This window comes from Toxotes jaculatrix, chromosome 4, assembly GCF_017976425.1.
Source record: "Toxotes jaculatrix isolate fToxJac2 chromosome 4, fToxJac2.pri, whole genome shotgun sequence".
In the NCBI taxonomy this organism is placed as follows: Eukaryota; Metazoa; Chordata; class Actinopteri; family Toxotidae; genus Toxotes; species Toxotes jaculatrix.
In genome coordinates this window covers 1842044-1858813 of record NC_054397.1, presented here as the reverse complement: position 1 = coordinate 1858813, position 16770 = coordinate 1842044, and the positions used below count along the sequence as shown (strand labels likewise).

Genomic DNA, 16770 nt, shown 5'->3' with positions numbered 1-16770 from the left:
AGTTTTTGTATTTTGATAAAGAAAATGAAACACATGTTTGCAAAGCTGCATATCAGCGTCCTCTGAACGGACGAGGGGAGGTGACCTTTCTAACAACAGCTGCAGGTCATCAGGGTCATAAACTCTGTGTCTTTTAAGTTCACTGTGACGTTTCCTGTCACATCAGTTTCATTAACTCTGCCTCATAAGAAGTTTTTCCACTGTATCTTCAGTTCATTTTTTTAAATAGACCTATCTGAGTATAAATAGCTGCAGGGGCTCTTTACAGTAAGAATTGGGGGTGTCACTGTAACAGAGGACTTGCTGTTAAAAATAGCCGCCCACAAGTGTTGAGCCAAGGAGGACAGGCTGTCTCGAGAAACCTAAAAAGGTCTCATAAGGCTTTCAGTGTCGGGACCTGCCAGCAAATTATCTCAAAACACCTTTCTTCCTGTTGCATGAATGAATATTTTTGTTATCTAAAGGTGAGACACCTCTTAGTAATCCTGTCAGACGTCGTCCTGTGATGAGTGGGAAGACTTGCACCGTGCCATTTTAACACCCATTTGAGGATTTTTGAGATTAAATATTATTTCATTTTCGAAATCTAGACTCTGTGAATGTTTATAGACATTTTTAAAAATCCTTAAACTTTCACTAAAGGTTTCAAATATTTGTTGAATTTGATAAATGCAGTGGATGAAACATACCTCAAAATACTGTAATAAATTTTGCAGGCAGGGATGCACACTCTTCATCTCCAAAATGCAGAATGAGAGCAAAATTTGGGGGTAAATGCTATATATAGTCTTAAGTGCCTCCATACATGGGGTGGAAGGGGAACAGCATTCCTCCAGTGAGAGGGTAATATTTTTGTTACCATCAGCAAGTGCTTCCCAAGCGGCATCGGGCTGGTCTGCCACCGCTTTGCGCTGTTTTAATCTCTTGGGGTAAGTCACTTTTCTTCATATTTGCTTGGCAGGAGGTTAATTTTATTGGAAATAAGTTCTGAGTTTATCTGCTGTCAAATGTGAGAGAAGTGAAATGTGTTGCTCTAATAAATGGCTGTAGATAATCGATCTCCTGTGTGGGGAAACAGCAGCAGTCTGTTGTAATCTCCCTGACCACCACTTCCTTACATACCAGGGCATTAAGAGGTTGCTGACCCTCTTTTCCTAGTTTGTGTCAGCCAAATGGACTCAGGTTAAAATGTTCTTGTGTTGAAATAATTGATTATACAGAGTGGGAACATAATTAGACTCAGGCAGAGTTTGCATTTCACAGCTGGTTGAGAAGTTGGTTTTGTTCAGTTTAAATTACAGTCTGATCAGTCCCATTTCCTATATGATGGTTTTAATTAAACAGTGTGAAGGCTGTGCACTGCTGGTAATGACTATTTCCTTCATTACTCCAATCATGGAATAGGAAGACTGCTGCAAGCTATTCATAGCTGAGCTGTGTGAGGCTGTAAGGTGAAACATTTGAAGTGCTGAGCTCTGACAATATGTTGGACCTGTCCTGATGTCTCCTAAATGCTGATATATACCTGTGAGATTAATGTCTCACAGGTATATATACAGCATTTTAGCACTAGTACCTTATTATATATAATATGAAAACAGGCACAGGTATTATTCTCGAGAAGAGAAACACCAGAGATTGTGCTGAGGTGTGATTACAGTGAAGAAGCTCCGCTGATGCTTTCAGTATCTGTTATCGCTGCGTACTGTCCCTGTAAAAGATGATTCACAGGGACTTCATAATGGCTGCGGTGACAGTAATGGTAAAGGGAAGACTTGTATTGACATTGCTAACATGGCTAACACATGTTTGGTCTCCCCCTCCCCCTGGTGCTCTCGGCCAGGTCTCCTTGAAGTGTTCCAGTCATGGCTTCCAAAGTCATACCTTGGTATAAGAAGAAGCATGCGAGCCAAGTCAAAATTGATTATGCTTATCATCACACTACACATACTGTGAAACAGCAGTCAGAAAGGTACGAGGGTGCAGTTCACCTGCTTCTTTGGAAAGTACAGCTTTTGCTGCTTTGGCAGGTAGATCACAGAGCCACTGCTGAGGGCCGTGCAGGACCCGACCCGGACCCGACCTGATGTCAGATTTAAAGCTGTGCGGGGCCAGATTTCTGTTACAGAGCGACGCAGGCTAATGACTGCAACAGCACTGAACCTAGAGCCCTGAATCAAAGCTGAGGATCCAGAGAGCAGCCAGCAGACAATCTGTCCACAGCTGTTACACTTACTGATGTTAGGTTATTTTGCTTTTGCTCTTTCATTTTAGTCTGATGTGAGCTTTTTTTTATTTTATTCAATGGCATCTTTAAGAGACCACGCTGTAAATTCTGTATCTCTTATTTCCATTAGCGGACGTCTGCAGTGTTTCCAATCAGAGAGTGAGACAGTGTGACGCCATTTTGATTTCTATAAAACCGTCTGAGTTAATTAACCTGAAGCTGAACAGTGAATAACGATTCAGAAAAATAGCAAATGACCAGAGAACTTTTCAGATTGCTCAGTTTGTGCTTGAAAAAATATCAGCACCCTCCGTATGCTGATATTTGTTTGTTATCCGTCTGACAGGGATAAAGTTTGAGATCAAAGATGACACATGATAAATTTAAGGCACTGACAAAATACTTTAAGACCCTGCGTGTTCAAAGTACAGGGTGTGATAAAGAACTGGAAAAAACCAACCCCTTTTCACCATGGGGGGCAAAATCTCTGGAGGACCAGGTCAGGACTACAGACGGTGCTATCGCTGCTCATGCTCTGCAGCTTCAGCCAACAGATTTTGCTTTGTATTGCTGTGCAGGTCATGACAGACGACTGTGTGTTTTACTATTTTGTTTTCTGTACACTGTTAAAAAGCACTCGGCTCTGCCAAGCAGCACACCGTAGCTATGCTTTCTGCTGAGTTTGATACACAAGTCAGAGGCTGCGCTGGCTTTGTGATCACTAGTGATGATGAGAACCTAAAACTGCCTCAAGCCCCAGATCTGATCACTGGATCTTCCTGCAGCAGGCCGCCATGTTGTCATGAAGCCGCCGCCATATGTCAGAGGCCACATGCCGCTCCCCTGAACCTGACCTACATCCGAGGCCAGTGGTCAGAGCTGTAGACACTGATATCAGTACCAACCAATTGCATTATATTGGCAATGCAAAGGAGAGAAACGAGTTGAGCAGCCACTGCTTCTGCAAAACTAAAACCCAAAAGTCTGTTGTTGTTGGATTTTCCTTTACTGGCTGTTTCATAATGACAGACTCTCCCCTCAACAGGAAATCAAGCTCTAAATCGGTGAGCCAGGTGCAGGCCCAGGCCACAGAGGCTATGGCGGAACCAGCCTATACCGTACCGGTGTTCAGGCAGAGGTGAGTTCCCATTGGCTGCTGTCATATGTCAGGCTATTTTAAGTGTAAGGTAATACTGAACTACAGTCTCTGTTAGCTGAGTCCAGTCAAGACGGCACATTTCTCCAACGCTACCGGTTAATTTTTCCAGTGATGATGATTTTGAATTGTCAGGTGTTGATTTAGGAGTCGTAGAGCTGATCTGAGTGTGGCGTCTGTATCTTACTGTTGCTCTGCAGAGAGAGTGCCACTGATCAGATGCACAAAATTAAATCCAGCAGGTACTGGAGCTCAGTAAAGACAAATGTTTTCAGGTAGAAATTTAATGATACTTCTGAGAGTTCATGAGGAAGCAACTGTCAGTCCTCAGAGCTTGAATCTAATGTGCAGGAATAAATAATGTTAGCACTAATAAAACAGGAAAATAATAGTTTATTAAGTTCCGGGCTGAAAGTTTGCTATGAAACTGTTTCAGTGTTTCAGGTGATTTTCACAGTCACAGTATTTATGAGAGCGCTAACTGCTGGCTCTGTTAATCCTGTTTGATTAACTTGCTGGTTACAAGATTAGTAGTCGATTGATTTGATTTGTGTGTCGTTAGGAGTGCTGAGGAGACTGAGGAATACCAGAGAGTGACCACAAATGTCGGGAAAGGACTGGCTGTTATTCAGGAGGAGCTCCACAGGATGAGGATAGCCACTAAGGCTCAGGTGGAGAGTCTTGAGATCCAGAGACAGGTAAGTAGCCAATCGGACAACATTTCACCGGTTAACACTGTTGTGTGGTACTGTACTTACTGATTATTACTGGAGGTTGACATCAGGGGCTCAAATGGCAAAGATCAAATTATTCAGTACTGTTTACAGAACATTTTATATCACAGATATGCAGATGATACTCATTTTTCTTTTATCAGGACAGTACGGTCATGTTGACACACTGTATTGACTCACTGATCAGAGAAATGACTGGTCCAAACATTCTTCAGTTCAAAAGACACAAAAATAATAAAGATAAAAACAGAAGCTTTAGGTGCTAAGCAATAATGTTTATAAAACTCTTTTAAAAAACTACAGCTCACTGATGATGATGCTGCTAGAAGCTTTAAGAAAGTAGAACTAGTCACTGATTTTTAGTAGAATAAAAACCGAGTTGTGTGTCGGTCTTTGAGTAGCGATACAGATAGATAACAGTGTGTTTCTGTGGTTTAAAGATATGAATTCTCTGGACCTCTCACAGTGTGAAGCGTTTTACACCAGATGTATATACAGGAAAAACTTTACATTAACATCAGAGATTTCAGCTTTGACTAATTTCTTTCGTGTGACCGCTGCATACATTCACTCGATGACGTCTGCTCTCCCCAGGTGAAGGACATGATGAACAAGAGGGTGGATTTGTTGGAGGAAATCCCCAGGATGCCGGACTTTCTGGTGGCCCTGAGGCCCCACACCGTGTGGGAGAAGACTCCAGTCAAACTGTTCTGCACTGTGCAGGGAAACCCAAGGCCCATCGTCAAATGGTCAGAACATTCACATCACACTCGACTGGGTTAAGAGCCCTCTTTGATCCCCCCCCCCCAAAACTGTTTGTTAGCATTCCTTTAATCCCTTCAGTACCAGTCTATAATGTTCAGCTTACCCTCCCTGCAGACAGCTCTTTGTAAGTATGTGTTGCTGTTTAGCTACACAGCACATGTAGCTTTGTTGTTGTATGGACTGTCAGAGAGTCGTGTGTCCCCAAACACGTACTTAATCGCTGACTTCTGATTGTTCGCAGGTATAAAGGAGGCGTGCCAGTCGACCCACTGAGCGCCCCAGGAAAGTACAAGATCGAAAGCAAGTATGGAGTCCACAGTTTGATCATAAGCAGGTACGTTTGTGTCCTCAGCTCTGAGAAACAGCACAGTTTAAAAAACACCTCACACTTCAAAAATACTGTAAAAATAATTTGGAAAAAGCCTGAAGATGAACTCAGGTTTCCAGGTGATATTTTGAAACCATTTTGCACCCAATCACCTGAATGAAAATTTTTTAAAAATCCTAATAGAAAGACTATTAACCTTGTTTGTAGTTTGACGTCTCCAGTCAACAGTTTGACAGATGTCTCTTTTATGGTGCTGGCCTTCTGGTTTTAGCCCTGCCAGTGGCCACTGTGCTAAATTAGCAGCAAGGCTGAGTGGCAGCACTGTTTCCAGCCCTCATCCGTGTTCACCTGCAGGATTAGAAGGGTTTAACGTTAATTACTGCGCAGCTAAATAATCTCCTCTGTGACACTTGAACACTTTTAATTTTTTAGCACTTCATCTTAACTTTGGTGTTGAAAATGAAGAAGAGGGTTAGACTGAGTGTTAGAGCCCAGCCCACCGGCCTGTCATCCTCAAGACTCCTCAGCTGTTCGTGTTGAAGTGCTGACCTTTGCGTCATTCGAGCCATGAATTCCTCCCACTCCTCGCCCCCCCACCCACCTCCCCACCTCCCTCCCTCCCTCCCTCCCTCTCCCCCGAGGCAAGGAATATCACCGGCCCTCCGTCATTACATTGCAGGGTCAGGGTCATAAACCGACGTTTAATGTGCCCAACTTCTTCAAAATTAAGAATTTTCTCATTTAAAGTGCAAATGTGAGAAGCTGTTTCAGTAGAGGAGCCCAGTTCACGTCCCCCCACAGCTGAGAAAACGGATCACCTTTAAAATAGTCCGGTCCAGGGTGAAGGTCACATTTCTTCCTTCTATTCTCACCCTCAGACTCCTCTTCAGTCGCTGTCACAAGGGCACTGCTGCCTCAGTCCGCCTTCTTTTCAATGCACTCCCAACAACTGAGGTCATTTTTCAGAAGAGGCTGCACATGACGCCTTCTGCTGTGATCAGACATTGACTTTTACAGCTGAGCACCTCTGAGAGCCACAGAGGTGTTGTTGAGGAAAGAAGGAGCTTAACTGGTCTTTAAGAAGGGCTCAATGTTCAGCTGGTTCTTCTTCTTCTTCTTTACACTGACAGTTTGCTTTGTTAACAGTTAAATTAAAACCGGCTCTTAAATGACATTAAAACTGAACATCAGCCATCAGACAATACTCCCTCCAGTAAAGATGCAAATATAACATTACCAGTTTTTTTCTCTTCGTGTTTCCTCCACTGCTAAAACAAAACCCACACCTGTGAGATATGAATCACACGGGAGATAGAATACATGATAACATGATAGAAATAATCAGGATAATATTACAGTGTTTAGCCTCTTTAAATCAGGTTTTCCCATATTTCTTCTACAGTAACTTTTAAGTTGGAAAAGTCATTATATTCTAACATTATCACATATATATATCCTGAATTATTCTGATCCAACTCTCCTTTGTAACTTCTTATGTATTATATGTCGTTTGCACTGAGACCTTACTGAAGACTGCATCTGTCCATTAAATTGAATTTTATATTAATTGAATTGCTCTTGCAGGTGTATGGTGAGTGATACTGCTGAGTACAGTGCTGTGGCCACCAACCAGCACGGTACAACTACCAGCAAGGCCAAAGTTACCGTGAAGAGTAAGTTATGCTGTTATTCTGACACAGTCTTATTCAGACAGTGTCCACCTGTCACGTGTCTCTCTGTAATCACGAATCCTCTCCTACACAGGACCATCAGGAGCCGGGGAGTCCTGCCAGCTCGGCCTAGGTGAGAAAAGAGAGGGAGCCATAACCGAGGATGGGGGGAGGAAGGGTGACGGGGGGGTCTGTTTAATTTTTGTTTGGAATCAGGCCCAGACACAAACCAGCAGCACATGGGATCATTTGGCTACAAATAGCAGTGCATGTGAGGGGGGGGCTGATAAGCAGTGGAAACTACTGTGAGGAGCTGTTGTCCTTGTTTAAGATCCAGACAGTGTGAAAACAAGAGGAACGTGTGCTCACGTGAAATGGTTCAGATGCTGATGATCTAAATAAACGCCCATGTACTTCTGTGTGATGTGTTAGAATTTAGGAAGTGGGATAATAATCAGATTTACCACGAGAAACTCTCTGTCCTCTGAACACAGGCAGCAGTGTCTCAGTGTTTTCACCTGTAACAGCAGAGATCCCTTTGTTTAATGAGTATTTAAAAAAAGAATGTAAAAGACGTTATTTGCGATCCATCGTGAGCCCAAGTTGTTTTAAACCTGGATAAACGGTATCATTGTCAGTCGCTGCGATTCTTAAAAATGGCAGTTGTTTGATTTATTTTTTTTCTTGTTGTTTCCCGGCTGTCCAGTCCCCCATCTGACTGAGATCCACGCCAGTAAGCTGGAGGTCACCCTGCTCGATCGGTTCCCAGTCAGCTTCGGTGTGGAAGGCAGCTCCATCAGCCTGGTGTGCACCATGGTGGTCGTCCCTGACCTGCCCAACGTGCCACCCCTCGCCCAGTGGTACAGAGATGGTACGTTTTATTCAGTTTTCCCCAGAGCTGCTCAGAGACGCGGGTACATTGGGAAGGAGCTGTGAGCTGACTCTGTGCTTTGGTCTCTCCTCACTCTTCCCTCCGTCTTGTCTGCTGATAGATAAACTGCTGAAACCAAGTAAGCTGGTGGAGATGGCGGTGGGTGGAGGCGCAGCACGTCTGACGCTGCCCCACCTGGCCAAGGACGACGAGGGCCTCTACACCCTCCGCATCTTCACAAAGGACGGCACCGCCGAGCACAGCGCCTACCTGTTTGTCTCAGGTACGACGCAGCTCTCTACACTGCACATTGATTTCACAGATTGTAATAACACGTACCACAGGTCTCAGGTACAGATTAAAAAGGTCCAAATATATTGACATCAAAGAGGTGTGTAGAAACAGAGGCAAAAAGATTCAAATCTATTGTGCTGACTGGAAAAAAATCTTCTGTCCATAGTGTGAAGTAATGAGGATGTGCACACACTGAGCATCATGTCCTTGTTTTCTTGGTCCCTAGATGCCGCTCCCTCTGCAGCTGGGGCCCCTGGCGCACCAATGAGCGTGAAGGCGTACGACATCAACTCGGACTACGTCCTGGTTGCCTGGAAACCCCCCAACACCGTCAACGAGGCGCCAATCACTGGATACTTTGTGGACCGGTCAGTGTGTGAAACCACTTCAGCCTTTCTTTTTATAGACTGGAGTTGGCACGTTAGCATGAATACAGTCAAATTACAGGGAGCCGAATGCCAAGGAAGCGAGGAAGTTACTAAAACTGTGATCTAATGTCAGAGTGTGTATTTAAAGCTGCAGTAATCAATATTTTATTTCATTAATTTTAGATTAATTGACTCAGTGTAACGTGAAGGAGGTTGTTACTGTATGATTCACTGTCAGCACTGGAGCTGAAACAACGTATTGATCAATCGATTGGTTGATCAATAAAATCATCTGCAATGTCGTTTCTTTGTGATGTTGTTTCTTTGTCCGATGTGTAGGTGCGAGGCCGGGCGCGACACCTGGGTCCAGTGCAATGACGCCCCAGTGAAGGTTTGTAAATACCCGGTCCACGGCCTGAGTCTGGGCCACTCCTACCACTTCCGGGTCAGGGCCGTGAACAGCGCCGGCATCAGCAGGCCGTCCCGCAAGTCAGACAAAGTGACCGCACTCGATGCTGCTGAGAGCGAGAGGCTGCAAGGTACTGAGGAAGGTAAATGCAAAATACACAGCGACAGGAAACAAGCGGTTTCTAATGGATGTGTTGTTGTCGTTTCCTGCAACAGTGATTAAAATCAAAGGAAAATACGACATAGTGATCAAGGATGATGAACTGGAAGGTACAGTAGAATACAAAGACCAATCTGGGTTCAAATATCTGCTTTTTAATCCTTTAAACCACTTCCTCATAATCTCACTCAGACCAAACACTAACAACGATCCCTCCTTCCAAATCCCATCAACACCATCGTAACATTTGTATTTTACATTTTAAAACAGGAGTTGTACTGTAAATGAAAATGTAGTTTAAAGTGACAAAATTGTAAATGTCTTACCCAAAGTGAAAACTAAATACAAGCCTAACATCTGGACTGTAAACTCCAAACTAATCTGTCCTTTTCTCTAACTTCTTGAATTTAACGCCGGACAAACAGAAACATTTTCCCGTTTTTTTTTCCTTCCTAACAGTTGCGGTTTCATCTTTGATCTAACTCCGACTCTTCCATTCACACTTTAATCGACTGAATCGGTTTTTACGTTTTCTCAAAGAGTTTCCTTCCTACTCCAAGGTGTGTCGAGTGTGTGTCCTTTCCCACTTTAACGCAAACCTGTGACACAAAAAACTAATTAAAAAAACTAAAAAGTGATTTTGAAGCGCACACGCGTTTGTCTGATTTTACAGGTGTGGCCGCTGTAGAAGTCCCGTGTGTTACTGCAGTGTTGTCAGCTACTGTTAAACTTTAGGCCCTAAGAGCTCTGAACAGACTCTGTGATGGTAAACTCTGAACTTTTTACCTTTGCTCGTGGGACTGATTCTTTCATCTTTCTTTTTAAATAACTGAAACACGATACTGAGGTTAACTTAACTAAACTTAAACAAGTATCTACTAATCCAGCTGCTTGATCCGTGTTGTCATTCTGACAGAGATCAAAGACTGTGTTGTTAGCAATACACAACCAAACCTCCCACGAGGCTTCGACAGCTTTTCAGTGGATTTGTTTTTGTTCAGTGCTAACGAAATATTTTCACCTTTGTATAAATGCAGAGGACAAATCTTACTCCACATTATAGTGATAAGGAACAAAAAAAATGTATAGTTCAGCAGAGCACAGGCCAGTTTCAGAATGCTGCTGTCAACCAATCAGGGATGTCATTTTTAAAAATAATTCACTATTGCCTTTTTTTTAATTATTATAAAATGCGTTATTAAAAACACTTTCAGTTTAAAAAAAAAAAAAAAAAAAAAAAAAAGGTGCGTAATATGGGACTTCTGCAGTCGTTGCTACTGTAGGTACTTCATGCCTCAACACCGTTCACTCCCAATCTAGGCTACGTAACTATCCCGGGGGAGCCCACCGATGTGCATGCATCGGAGATTTTCAAATCGTACGTCGTGCTGAGCTGGAAGCCTCCCAGCCCCCGCGGACGGGCCCCGCTGTGGTACGTCATCGAGAAGGTGTGTGTTTCGCTTCACCTCTGGCCATCCTTTCCCATCAGTGCAGCATTACTCAATCAGCTTCGTTTAACAGGTTAAATGTGTTTTGTTACTGTACTTGCATTGTTGGGGCTTCACTTAGCTAAAGCAGAATCCAAACATTTTTTAAAAAATCCTCACGTCTAGTTTTGCCTTTCGTACGTGTCTCTGAGCAACAGAACGGTGATCACACCCTTCACCAAATTTGTCACCTACAAACAACTTTTGATGTTTCAGATTTATATATCTGATATAATTATGTCTGGGTTTTGTCCAATTAAAACTAAATTGAGCCCCAACTGTGCAAAAACCCATCATTTGCAACCTGAAAGCGCCTCTTTGTGTTTATGCCACCTCGATGAGGTTGGCGCAGATGGCTGCACCTTCTCATTTCCCCCCTCCCCGACTCTCCCACAGTGCTTAGCAGGCACTGGAGCGTGGCAGCGGATCAACACAGCAGTCAAACTGCACTCCCCTCGTTACCCGGTTTTTGATTTGCAAGACGGGCAAAAGTACCAGTTCCGAGTGTATTCGGTCAACATGTACGGCTCCAGCGAGGCCTCCGCGCCCTCCGAGCCCATCCAGAAGGTTGATGAGGATGGTAAGGGGCCGGGATCAGCGCAGATCAGACACACTCACAGTGCACACACATATTTAATCTTGTGAAACAAAATCCATATTCAAGGAAGAAGATCTACGATGAGAAACGCTGAAATCTGGGATTTTTTCCAGAGACTTTTAGCAAATACTCCTGACTGCAAACATGTAAAAGCATCTGCAAACACAAACACATGAGATGCTAAAACTGAGCTTTTGTTCAAAGTGAGTTGCTGTGTTTTGCAGGTATTGAGCTGCCGGTTGGTACGTACACTTTAATGGAAATATCAACCACCTTTAAATTCAGTGATTCACTCTGCTGTAGCATCACAAATTCACTCACTCATCCACTGTGTGTGTTTTCTAACCCTGATACACATAGTATTTGTGCACAGTTCTTTGCATCATTGCATCATTTTGCCAAAATCACTGTTTGTTCACATGATGTACAATGACAAGCTCACATTTCACTGAAAGCACCGTGAGGACGCTGCACGTTTTACAGGTGGCAGTCGTCCTGTAACCCACTGACTGTGGAGGACACAGACTGTGCAGGAGGGAGTGAAACTTACTGCTTATTTTCATCATTTCGGTTCCGTGAGGAAGCTCATGGATGGGAATCAGTGCATTGGATCCAGGAAGTGTAGAGAGTCAAACATTTGAAAAATACAGCTGATCTGATGATGATGATGATGATGATTTACTGTACAAATATCACCTCCCTTTTCTGTTTCCTTTACATGGCCAGCATAAGATTGTTTCACATTTACCTGAATTTAAAAACTGATTATAAACAGTTGCATATAGATTATACAACGACCAACCGATCTACCTGTTTTTTTACATTTAATTAATTGGTAGTCAATAATTTCTCCTTTCCCTCGGTGAACAGGCGCCCCCTCTGCTCCTGGTCAGGTTATTGCCACCAGGAACACCAAGTCATCTGTGTTCGTGCAGTGGGAGCCTCCCAAACATTTGAAAAACCTCATGGGATATTATATCGACGGCCGCGTGGTCGGATCCAAGGAGTGGTTCCCGTGTAACCACAAACCCTTCAGACACAGCAGGTAACATATTAAATTCAGATCCACAGGTGTCCACTCTAAGTTGCTCTGGGTGACGGCATCGACCGTTAAATGTATGTGGGTCAAATGATAAGTGAATGTGTGTGTGTCAGGTTTGTGGTCCACGGCCTGATCCCAGGAGAGAGCTACGTGTTCCGCGTCCAAGCCGTCAACGTGTTCGGCCTCAGTGAAGAGTCTCAGGAGTCCTCTCCCATCGCGGTGGAGCCGGCCCTCGGTGAGTCAGACACCACGTCTGTGGTGACCTCGGTTTACACAGTCTGTGATATGGAAAGTGTTTTAAAATGATAAATGATTCAGTCTGGGAATGTTTATGGAAAACGTTAGGCTAAAATGAAAAGAGATTAACTAGAGAAACTAACAGCTGAGTATAAAGGGAAACACATCACTGAAAAATAAAATCTGATAGAAAAGATTAGAGAAATTAAACATGATTCTTTTTTTTTTATTCACTGGTCTGTCCAGGCAGGGGGGTGGAGTATGGTATGTATTATATCACTGTGTTCATTTCCTCCTTCCTGTTTCACCCCACTCCCTCCACCTTCACCTGGCTTCACGTGTTTTATGCACAGAATTGCACATTTTCATTGTCACAGTTCACTGTAGAAACACGCGACACTGGTCGATGCCGGAGAGAGTTCACTGTTTTACCAAACACCTGCACCAGGTGAAACTAAGTTCATTCAGCGCAGGTGCTACAGATTTTCTGATGGATGTGTTTTTGACGCTGTGGTGTTGTGGTAGGTCAGTCGCTTCAATAATCAAACACAGAACTATGTTGTTCTGCTCTGTTTAATGAAAAATGTCTAAAGGGAATGAAAGTGTCGAGGTCTCTGATGTAAACCTGTGATAAACACGAGGCTCTCTGCGTTTCAGCGACGCCCAGTGCCCCCTTTGGCATCACCATGCTGAGCTGTGACGGCTCCTCCATCACTTTGGCCTGGAAGAGTCCCAAACACTGCGGCGGCTCCAAGGTCAACGCTTACTACATCGACAAGCGTGACGCCGACACCCTGGTCTGGAAGGAGTTCAACCTGACGCCCGTCACAGAGAGAGTCTGCACTGTAAGAATTATCCAGAACAAACCGTCAGAGATAAAGAATCTGCAGGATCATTATTGTAGAGGAGGGTAAGGGCCTCCTCTGAAGTGCTGGAATAGAGCCGGCCAAACACTATGATGTTGTGACTCCAGCTAAAGAATCACAGAGGCAATGTCTCCATTTCCGGAACTTTACTTGTAGTTGATAGAAGAACAGGGTTCAATGGTACAGGTACGCAGGGGGGTATGCGTGTGTGTGTGTGTGTGTGTGTGTGTGTGGTTTCTGCCAAAGAAATAAAGGATAACTATTACAAATCTCATAACCAAATATATACATGCAATAAATCTGCAGGCTAAATAAGCTAGCATGTATTTATATGAAGAAAATGATCTTATGAAACAATTAACAAACCCAAATATACAATGGTTAAAATGAATACAGCAAGAAAGCATAAATGAAATAAACTACACACTTACATCATCAGTGACGCACACAACCTCCCCTGAAGAACAGAACAGTTCACCGTCTATCTGGATAATCCACTGCAAAGAGACGCGCAGCTCCTAATTACCGAGCCTGTGTTTCTTAAAGGGCCAGCGTCCCCCTTAACTAACAAAGCAGTGGAGAATAACACAATACAATAACATAACAGAGGGCTTTCCTACACAGCCGCCCCCAAAAGTCAACATTGATCTTTTGAACAAGAGGAAAGTCCTCTCTCTTAAGAGTCCTCATCTACAAGATGTGGAATCTGCACCAGCCGGGACACAGGACGTACATAGGTTTTGTCCTTCACCTGCACAGCCGCAGTACGGACACGACCATCATCCCCAGGGTATGTCTGAGTAACCTTTCCCACTGGCCATTGAGCTCGAGGTAGCTGTGGGTCAACAATGAGGACGACTTGCCCCATTAACAAGTCTTTGCCATCCTTCCTCCATTTCTGTCTCCCTTGTAGGCCAGGTAAGTAATGGCGGATGAAGATGGACCAAAAATGATCAGCCAAGACTTGACTATGCCTCCAACGGCGTTTCCCTAGTAGCTCAGTGGAGTCATAGACTGCTTGTGGTAAGGATGCATCTAGGCGTCCCATGATGAGGATGTTCGGAGTTATGGGGTCTGGATCAGCCACATCTGATGAGAGATAACCAAGTGGCTTTGCATTCATGATCCCTTCCACTTCAATGAGAACTGTATGGAGGACAGTCTCTGACACTGTATGATCCTTTAGGATGACCTTGAGAGCTGTCTTCACTGATCGTATCTCCCTTTCCCAAGTACCACCGAAGTGAGGTGCACCTGGTGGGTTGAAGCGGAACATGATCTTCTGTTCAGCCAACTTCTCCCTCACATTAGGTTCCATCTTAGCCAGTGATTCCTGTAGCTCCTTGTCTCCACCAACGAAGTTGGTGCCGTTGTCACAGAGAAGCTCAAAGGGAGTCCCACGACGAGCGATGAAACGTCTTAGTGACATCAGAAATGCATCAGAGTCCAGACTTTCGAGGAGGTCAAGGTGGACACATCGAGTTGTCATACATTTATACAAGATCCCCCATCTTTTCTCAGTCCGGCGTCCTATCTTCACGTGGAATGGCCCAAAACAGTCCACCCCAGTCGAATAAAATGGAGGCTTGTACACCCGCAGGCGAGATGGCGGAAGGTCGGCCATCTTTGGTACGTCAGGCTTAGCTCGCCATAGCTGGCATTCCCGACAAGAGCGCTGATGTTTCCGGATGACCTCTCTCCCACGCAATACCCAGAATCTACGCCGGAGTTCGGCTAGGACCCTCTCTGGCCCAGGGTGGAGTAGAGTCTGGTCATACTCCTGGATAATCAGCTTCGTCAGGGGATGACTTGGGTCCAGGACAACTGGGTGAATGGAGTCTAACTCCATGTTTCCAGCTCGACGTAGTCTACCACCAACTCGGAGTAAACTGGTAGATTTGTCATACTCTGGCGCTAACGATCCCAGGCGACTATCTGAGGGAAGAGGACGGTTCAACTTGAGAGCTTTAATCTCGTCTGGAAATGAGTCCATCTGGGCTCGTTCAAGAAGGGCTCTCTCTGCGTTGAGATAGTCAGCGGCTTCACATGGCTGATTGTTTCCTTGAGGGTCAGCCGCCCCGTGAAGACTCCGCGCTGTAGCATTAACAAGGTCTCTCCATGAAGTATAGTCTTCAACAGCAGGAAGCATAGAACCAGAAGTCGTCATGTGTCTGATGATGACATTTTTCCTCAGCTCTCTGTCATCGGGTTCAGGATCTCCAGAAGGCGGAATAGGCCATTGATCCTCAGGTAAGTACAAGAACTCAGGACCTTGGTGCCACCGATGAGGTTGAGCCAAGTCCTCCAGGGTCAGTCCTCGAGTAATGTCATCTGCTGGGTTCATAGCAGAGTTCACATATCTCCAGCATGCTGAATCAGTCAACTCCTGAATCTCGGCCACTCTTGTGCCCACAAACACCTTGTATCTGCAAGACTCTGACTTGATCCACTGAAGGACGGTGATGGAGTCAGACCACAGAATGACCCTCTGGACGGGCACTGTGAGCTCAGTTTGTAGGACACTGGCAAGTTGAGCACCTGTCAAGGCAGCGCTCAGCTCTAGGCGTGGTATCGACAGCTGCTTTCTTGGAGCCACCCGAGATCTGGCCAGCGCAAAGGAGATGTAGACCTGGTGTTGTTCATCCACAGTCCGCATGTATGCCACTGAGCCATAAGCTCGCTCTGAAGCATCACAAAAGATGTGCAGCTCTCTTGTTGCCGGTGTCGTGGTCACCTGAGGGGGAGCATAAGCTCTGGAGAAGTTTATATGACTGAGATGCGGAAGCTCTTGTTCCCAAGCATGCCATCTTTCCAGAAGCATTTGGGGTTGGATTTGTTCATCCCAGCCGACCTCCTCCTTCCACAGGTCTTGTATGAGTATCTTTGCTCTTGTTGTGAACGGTATGATGTACCCAAGAGGGTCGTACTGAGAAGCAAGTACTCGGTAGAGATTCCTCATAGTGGGCTCCAAGGTCTCCACTGGGCGATGTTTATACCCCAAGGAGTCACAGAGGCAGTTCCAGCGTAAGCCTAAAGTTGGCTCCTGAAGATCATGACTGTTCTTGGAGAGCCACAGCTCGCTGCTTGCTGAGCGGGCTTCAGGCGGGAGATGCTCAATAACTGTAGGCGTGTTACTTGCCCACTGGCGGACTTCAAAACCTCCAGTTTGGAGGTGTTGGCAGAGGTGGTCAATTAGCTCCTTAGCTTCTTCAGGTGAATGAGTGCTGGTGAGGATGTTGTCAACATAAAATGACTGGGCCACTGACTCTGGAAGAGCGGACTCACTTTTTGCACTGTCTTGGATATGGGTTTGGAGAGCGTAGATTGCGCAGCAGGGACTGCACGTTGTCCCAAAGGGAAGTACCTGCCACTCATATATGCTTGGCTCCCGCTGTCTCTCCATGTTCCTCCAGAGAAAACGGAGCACCGGCTTATCCTTGGGCAGCAAACGGATCTGGTGAAACATAGCCTTTATGTCTCCACTAACTGCCACAGGATGCTGGCGAAACCTAATCAGAACTCCAAGCAGGGTAGGTCCGAGTGTAGGTCCAGGAAGCAA

The 16770-nt window shown here is 44.9% G+C and overlaps 1 protein-coding gene across 5 annotated transcripts in view; it reads left to right on the top strand.

Annotated features, from left to right (window-relative positions):
* Window positions 1–759: 759 nt before the first annotated feature.
* Window positions 760–16770, top strand: part of myom2a (myomesin 2a) — a 28376-nt gene continuing 12365 nt past the window's right edge. The window contains exons 1-18 of one of the 5 annotated variants that reach the window (XM_041035585.1): window positions 811–929; window positions 1844–1972; window positions 3273–3365; window positions 3946–4081; window positions 4712–4866; window positions 5124–5216; window positions 6795–6883; window positions 6975–7013; window positions 7587–7751; window positions 7873–8034; window positions 8272–8413; window positions 8753–8952; window positions 9038–9091; window positions 10302–10429; window positions 10865–11048; window positions 11937–12111; window positions 12222–12343; window positions 13003–13190. In XM_041035585.1, the coding sequence (XP_040891519.1) occupies window positions 1866–1972; window positions 3273–3365; window positions 3946–4081; window positions 4712–4866; window positions 5124–5216; window positions 6795–6883; window positions 6975–7013; window positions 7587–7751; window positions 7873–8034; window positions 8272–8413; window positions 8753–8952; window positions 9038–9091; window positions 10302–10429; window positions 10865–11048; window positions 11937–12111; window positions 12222–12343; window positions 13003–13190 (2232 nt within the window). In that variant the 5' untranslated portion in view covers window positions 811–929; window positions 1844–1865. Of the gene's footprint in view, window positions 930–1839; window positions 1973–3272; window positions 3366–3945; window positions 4082–4711; window positions 4867–5123; window positions 5217–6794; window positions 6884–6974; window positions 7014–7586; window positions 7752–7872; window positions 8035–8271; window positions 8414–8752; window positions 8965–9037; window positions 9092–10301; window positions 10430–10864; window positions 11049–11936; window positions 12112–12221; window positions 12344–13002; window positions 13191–16770 lie in introns of all 5 variants that reach the window. The other 4 variants (XM_041035584.1, XM_041035583.1, XM_041035587.1 and 1 more) reach the window with 4 other exon arrangements.